The following is a 7,348-nucleotide window of genomic DNA, read 5'->3' on the forward strand; positions in this document are numbered from 1 at the left end:
CCCCCCCCCCCCCCCCCCCCCCAGCTTCTCATATTTGAACCCTGCAGTGACATCCACTGTACTACTGGTTACACAAATCAGTGCTGGGATTCAGATTGCTAAATCTTAATGCTTATTTAAATGTTCTGCATGGTAATTTCCATGAGGTGTTTGATACCTGCTGAGCTTTATACATCTAGAATTTCATGAACCTGCTGTTATTCTGTCCTTTGCATTGGCTTTTATTTTTCTTTTTTCCCACAGGCTGGGAATAGCTTTTGCTTATTATGGAGTCATCCTGGCCAGTGCTGAGTTACTGGAGCGGGACCTGGTTTGTGGCTCTCAGGCATCAGTAACGGAAGAATTTGGAGATCATTCACAGGAAAACCAAAGCCCGTGTCACTGTCGCTTATTTGCCCCTTCAGATTACCAGACCATGATCATCAGCACAATTGGAGAGATTGCATGTAACAGAAAGTCTTCTATCTTTTCTTTCTGTAGCTTTAATACACTGTGCAAAGTGTTTAGGTCAGTAGATTGACATGCACAAGCATAAATCATCAGTATGATTTGCAAACAATTCATCCTGCATTGCTAGTTAGTGCAAGGCCTGTGCATCACTTCTGTGGGACTCAGCACTTTGATCCTTCAAGGAGTCATTATTCTGACTTCAGTCCAAAAACCACTCCGGGTGAGATCTGGAGAGACACTTGAGGCACCTCCAACTAAGTGTATGTTCTAGATCAGTGGTTCCCAGCCTCGGGACATGACCCAAATTAGGGTCATGGGGGGTCCACAGTAGGATTGTGTTGGCCCCACGGAGCCAGGCGGAGCGGCCGCAGTCTCTCCCTCAGGGAAGCTGTGGTTTGGCCCACCTCCTTCCCCATGGCATGAAGGTTTCTTTACATTTCTTTCAGTCAGAAATTCTGTCTGCGGGGTCCCTCACAAAGTTAAGGGGGCCCCGCACGGCCTGATTTGCCCCCATCCCCACATCCCCTGAGGGTTGCCTCTGGGTTGGGGAGTCCTGATTTAAGGTCATGGCAAGAAAAGGCTGGGAACCACTGTTCTAGATTATGAAACACATATTACTCTCCTCCTTTCCCAGAGAAGGTCAAAAAGGAAGGTACATCTCATACACTGGAGAATGTCAGGAAATTGAAATTAGACGCTGGTAATGATACAGTACTCTCATCCTGGAGGTCAGTCTGGAAATGCAAGTCCAGATGAGAAAAAACAAGGAAGACAAGTATGTGTAGCTGCTCCCACCTCCACATGTCAGGTTGCTCTAGCACAGGGACCCACCAGGCCATTCTATCCAGCCTGCGGGGCCCCTAACAAATTTAGAAAATCAATATTTATCTTCTCCTGGCTGCCTGTCATGCAGCCCTCTATGGCTTGCCAAAACTCAGTAAGTGGCCCTCTGCCTGAAATAATTGCCCACCCCTGCTCTAGCACATGCTGGGTCCGGAGCCTGCTGTGTCTCCACATTGTTTTCACAGAAAGCAAAGAAGCGTGCCCACTGCTGTCCTTTCCTATGCATGTCCCAGACTAATCCTCCATCTGTATCAGTCATTGTACTGCTCCTTTCTCCTATGTGGTGCAGGGAAGGGAAACTCTGTGGGAACAGGACCCCAGCCTCATCACTTTTACTTCTCTTGGTGATTCAGGTAGCTCAGATACTGTGTGGTGGGGGAGTGGGGAGAAGTTGTCGTCTTGAGTTAGCTACTGGAATTCTGAGACATGCATAGGTGTCTGTTCTGGGGCTGCATGTCAGATACAGTCAGGATCTGCTCTTAACATTTTGTGGGCCTTGAGCCCTTGATGACTTGTCCCAGGTCACATAAGCAGTCTTTGCTGGTTCTGGGAGCAGACCTCCAGATTCCTTGAGTTCTAGCACACTGCCTCTAACCAAAACACCATCTTTTCTTGCTCTCTCACAGTAGTATTAGCCTGTGATTGATTCACTAATTTGACATCATGGCAGCTCTTGTACAAGAGCAATGTGAGTCTAGACTGTGCATGAAGCAGGCATCATAAGTATAATACAGGAAGGAAGGCTTAACGATAAAAATCCTGACATGGAAAGTAGGATCCTGGTGTTGGGCAACCCTTCTTCTGTTTCTACTACCAGGGGACGATTCCTAGCCAGGAAATAGTGAGCAACAAATAAGGTCTAAAAACAGGTAAAGAATCTAACCCCAGTCTGACATTCTTGTTTTATTCTTTTTCCCAGTAAATCCCTTAAATATTGTAGGCATCAATTTTCTAGGAAGACGACTGAGCCTGTCTATAACAATGGGATGCACTGCTCTGTTCTTCCTGCTTCTCAATGTCTGCACAACAAGGTACCTGTACAATTTGTATGCTGGTAATGGTATGGTTGATTGCAGTACCATAGTCAGGTGGCAGGGCCTGTTAAATTCTCTATTTGCTAATCAGCTACTCTGATCATTCTCTTCGCAGTTGCACCTCACTTCCCAGCAAAAATGTGATAGCAAAAGCTGTAATGAGAGCTTGTATTACTGAGACTACGTGTCTCACAAAATATACTGTAGGACATTTACTAGCATGCTAAGACCTTGAAAATAATTACAGCCAGCCTATGCATTAAGCTAAGTAAACACAGTCCATTGAGACAGCCACTATCTTTGGGTTTTTTCTTCTTCTTCTTGTGTAATGTGTTTTCTTATTCACCCAGCTGGGGAGTCCAAAGGGAGTGGAGGGTGCTGATCTATGTGAATTAACAAGGTCTGATTGTATTCACTAAATGAATGTTGAATGGAGGAAAATTTCCATATCCTTCCTAATAAAGCTGGATCAGGACTTCAGAGAGTGCCTATGAAATGCCCTTTCAGTTTAAAGATTCTGGTCTAATCTCAGTGTCTTTGGCAATAACTATTTACCAAGGTGAATATTCTCCACCCTTCTTTCTTTCTAGTGCTGGTCTGATCGGTTTTCTTTTCATGCTGCGTGCTTTGGTGTCAGCAAACTTCAATACCATCTACATTTACACAGCAGAGGTGGGTCCCCTTCTGGTATTTCTTCTCCAACAAAGTGTATAAAATGGATGAAGGCACATTTGAGTAGTTTGGTGACTGTCCTCATTTTAATCACATAGTTACAGTGACTTTACTATATCTGAGGGTCTCTGGTCTTATGCTAGTCTCTGAATGCTGTTTTAATTGCCTGTTCTGCTTATGTGTATACAATCAGATACAAAACTGGATGAGTAGCTGAGATGGCAAGAAAAAGAAAATAGGAATTGCCATACGAGACCAGAGGCACAGTCCACCTGCTACAGAATCCTGTCCCTCATGGTAGCCTGTTCCAAATTCTTCAAAGGAAGAGGCACCCCCTCATAATGACCACTTACTAAATAATGTCCCAATGGATGGAAATATCTCCGTTTGTTAGTGGGTTGATTGATGCTTCACAGTAGGAAGGTTTATCCCTCTTAATTTTTACAGTGGAATTTCACCGCAAATGTTTTTAGCCATGGAAATCTCGTCTTCAGTGATTGTTCATGCCAGTGAGTTCTACAGATTTATTTTGTGTTGTGTGAAAATAGTTTCTTTTATTGGGGTTAAGTACTAGGGCTATGTGAAATTTTGCTGGCCATTTCACTTCAGCACTGTTTCCACCAATTTTGAGGTCAAAACAGGAAAGCTGGAATGAAACAAAGGCCATCAAAATAGCCTCAAAACAAAATGAGGCTGGTCGAATATGTTTTGAAAGTCAAAATGTTTTGACCATAGGCTGGGGATAGGAAGCCAGTCTAGCTGGGCTGACTTTCCATCCCTAGCACAAGATCCGGCAGGGGGGTGGCTAGGCGGCCCAGCTGGGCTATTTCTCCATCCCCCGCGCTAGATTGCGCCAGGCTGGCACCCCTGGCATGATCTAGGGATGGGCAAGCAGCCCAGCTGAGCTGCCTCCCACCCCTGACACAATCTAGCAGGGATGGGAAGGCAGCCCAGCTGGGCTGACTTCTCAACCCCAGTGAAAGGTCAAAACAGCATTGAAACAGCCTTTCTGTTTCAATGGAATGGAATAGAACAGCTATTTTGACTTGAAATGAAATTCGATACGAAATACTGTTCTTTCGAACCGTTGAAATTCAAGGTGAAACAGAATGGTGCCGTTTCACACAGCCCTATTAAGAACCCATTTTATACTTGTGTACCACACGGATCTTTCCTCCAAAAATTAGCCTTCTAAAATTGATACATGTATCTTAAGGGATGCTGATTTTCTGCCCAGAATAGTAGCAATGGCATTTCTATTCAGGCATTATTAAGGGAGTCGATTAACTTCATGACTCATAATCTCCTTGATTTCTGCCAATTACTCTTAACTCAGAAGGCATTAATGACCCGTTCTCCTTTTTAACAGCTCTGATTTTTTCCACTAATCAAGCTGTCCTTAGGCAACTGTGCTGAAGAATTTGCAGTTTAGTGATTCCTGGTCTCTCTCCTCTAATTTCTCAGCCCCCAGACTGTTTTTATCTTTAGATTTGTGCATGAGTCCAGTCTTCAAGAGCTGCTAACAGTTTAGCCATGAAACGCTTAAAACTGTAGCTTTTACATGACCAGGAAAAAGGGGAAGTCAGAGGAAGTTTAGATTCTGCCACTGATACATGTGGCCAAACTCTGGAAAAGTTGTTTTTTTCACCCTTTGTTCTGCCTCCCCAAATATAAAGTGTGTCTTTTCTTTGTGGGCATGTAATATGCAAGACAATACAGTGTATTACCTTTCAGTTTCACAAAAAGCCCCTTGATGTAGCATTACAAGGAAAGGCAAATAGAAGCACCTGCTCAACCTGCTCACTGTCATTAATTATTTAGTGTAACACAGTGATGCTTATCAGAAGGCACTGACATTGCAGAAATATTAACCTTTCAGCGTTTTTGGTGTACATTCTTTTGCTGGAAATGGATGTGTCAGAAGCCACTAATGTGAGAGAATTTTGCACCAGTCAAAAGTGAGGCTGCAACCACCACCACAACTGCACCATACTTCTGGAGACCTTGCTCCTCTCATTGGAAGGGAGGCATCTGGAGTTCTTTAAAAATCGTTTAGTGGTGATGGAAATAATTTCCCATTGGCCCTTCTGCAAGCACATTTATATCAGGCAATAAAATACCCTCTCCCCTAAAATACTAGCAAAGTATTTAAATACTTGCCTAACTTTAAACATATTGAAGATAATGGGACATAGGTATTTGTTTAACTCTATGCATAAAACTAATCATGTGTTTTAAGTGCTCTATTGGCTCATAGCCTAGAAGAAGAGAAAAGAAAAGAGTATGTTCCACAGTGAGACCCCGGGCATTTTGTCAGGTGATTTTCCCTGTTACAAATGTTGTGAGTGAATTTAAAGCTTGGACAAAATGCTAGCTTGGAATCTGTGGACAGTCTGTATCTCCCTGTTCACCAGGCAGAGAGAATGGCAATTCATACTCTTCCCAAGCCACCCTGCCAATGCTTTTCGAACTGGACCTTGAGGAACTACCTCTACAGCTGAGGGATTAGTTCACCACCTCCAACTTTAGCAAGACTCAAAAAATCTTCATTTTGGACAGGAATGGAAAGAATTTCAAAGGCAGAAATGAGAACTGGGGGGCCTTGTTACCTTTTGAGACTTCCCTCCAACTGCTGGCCTTTATAATGTAGTGAGCATTTGTGAATAACCTGAATCACATGCATTTTCTTATATGTAATGTTTTTTCTCCTGCTGTAGGTTTATCCCACTACTATGCGAGCACTGGGGATGGGGACAAGTGGGTCATTGTGTCGGATTGGAGCTATGGTGGCACCATTTATAGCACAAGTAAGAAGCTTTTTCTGTTACATTTTGTTGTGCGATGGTGGTTGTCAGTCAGAGGAGCCCATAGACTGGAAGTTCCTCAGGCACTTTGAAACAGGTTTTTAGCTGTTATTTTTTTTAGTGGGCCCATTGTTGTGTTTAGTAAGTTGGTAGACTCCATGCCCAGTTGGCTTCCCAATACACACAAGGAACACTTTGTAGTGCCTCTTTTGAAATTTGTCCAGCCTTTGCCAAACCATTAGTTGTTTACATGGGGGAAAAGCCCAAATCCTGTTTTGCCTAGTCAGCTGCATACTTACATGTCAGAATGTAGACCTGTGGAAGGCACAAAGGACAGCATTCTATTGTCCTGCCAAAACACCTATCGCTTATGCAGACTTTAAGCATCTAAGCCAGGGGCAGGCAATTATTTTGGGCGGAGGGCCGCTTACTGAGTTTTGGCAAGCCATCAAGGGCTGCATTACAGGCACCCAGGGACAGATAAATATTACTTTTCTAAATTTTTAGGGGCCACGCAGGATGGATAGAATGGCCTGGCAAGCTGCATCTGGCCTCTGGGTCACATTTTGCCCACCCCTGATCAAAGCCATTCAATGACATTCTACTTTGCATGCCATGAATCATATTTACACACCTAAGGGTGCCAATACATGTGCTTAGGGGTGTGTGGGGGTGTTAATTAGATTGGTTCCTGAAGAGCTGCTCTTATTAAAATGCTGCAGCATCATGTATATTAAGCCCCAGGGCATTTAAAAATGACCATGGGACATTTTAACTATAGATCATTTGATCACCTTTAGTTAAAGCATGCCAGTGGCCATTTTTAAATTCACAGGGGCTTTATACACATGATGCTGCAGCTATGCTAGAGCATTCTAATTTGAATGCATTGGTACATGCGTATAGGCACCCTAAAGGCTTTACCCAGTTAAGGCAGACATTTAGTTCACTTTAGGTGCCCAAATAGCAGTTTTCCAGTGGGGTATTTGCCACTTTTGGCACTTATGTACAGTTTGGACTCCTACTCCCAAGCCGTATAGACATGTAAGATGTCCACACTGAGCATGTGCAGTAGGTTATGCACTGTCTGGGCAGCTACTGGGTAAACTTGCCAAAATTTTATCCAGCAAGAATAGAGAAGGAAGGCACTTCCAAGTTTGCACCTCTGCCAAGACAGAGGAGACCCAGAAGCCCTAACAGGGAGAAATGTGTGCATGTGTCTTAAAAAAAGAAATAGGTACCTACTCAATTAGTAGTAGCAAACCTCAAGGCCTCTGCTTTCCTTTCAGAAGAAAGCCCACAAATGCACAGTACTCAGCCTTTTCTAGGCCTTTATCACTTGCCTAGCAGTAGAGCCTGCCACCAGCAACAACATGTAATTCATGTAAAACATATGGCTCATAGTGGCATTATTTCAGCAGTACCGGGGTGTACCTGATGTATTTGGCATCAAAGTCACAAGGCAGAAAAAGTCTTAGGAGCAGGAGCCTATGACTCCCTCCCTGGGAAGGTAGCAGCCCCCTCTGTGCTCAATGGATGGTGCAG

The 7,348-nt window shown here is 43.8% G+C and overlaps 1 protein-coding gene across 1 annotated transcript in view; it reads left to right on the top strand.

Annotated features, from left to right (window-relative positions):
- Positions 1-7,348, top strand: part of SVOPL (SVOP like) — a 47,515-nt gene that overhangs the window by 31,946 nt on the left and 8,221 nt on the right. The window contains exons 11-14 of the mRNA XM_019515396.1: positions 244-446; positions 2,213-2,324; positions 2,918-2,999; positions 5,717-5,806. Of these exons, the coding sequence (XP_019370941.1) occupies positions 244-446; positions 2,213-2,324; positions 2,918-2,999; positions 5,717-5,806 (487 nt within the window). The remainder of the gene's footprint in view (positions 1-243; positions 447-2,212; positions 2,325-2,917; positions 3,000-5,716; positions 5,807-7,348) is intronic.

This window comes from Gavialis gangeticus, unplaced genomic scaffold, assembly GCF_001723915.1.
Source record: "Gavialis gangeticus isolate Ggan-Ray unplaced genomic scaffold, GavGan_comp1, whole genome shotgun sequence".
Lineage (NCBI taxonomy): Eukaryota > Metazoa > Chordata > Crocodylia > Gavialidae > Gavialis > Gavialis gangeticus.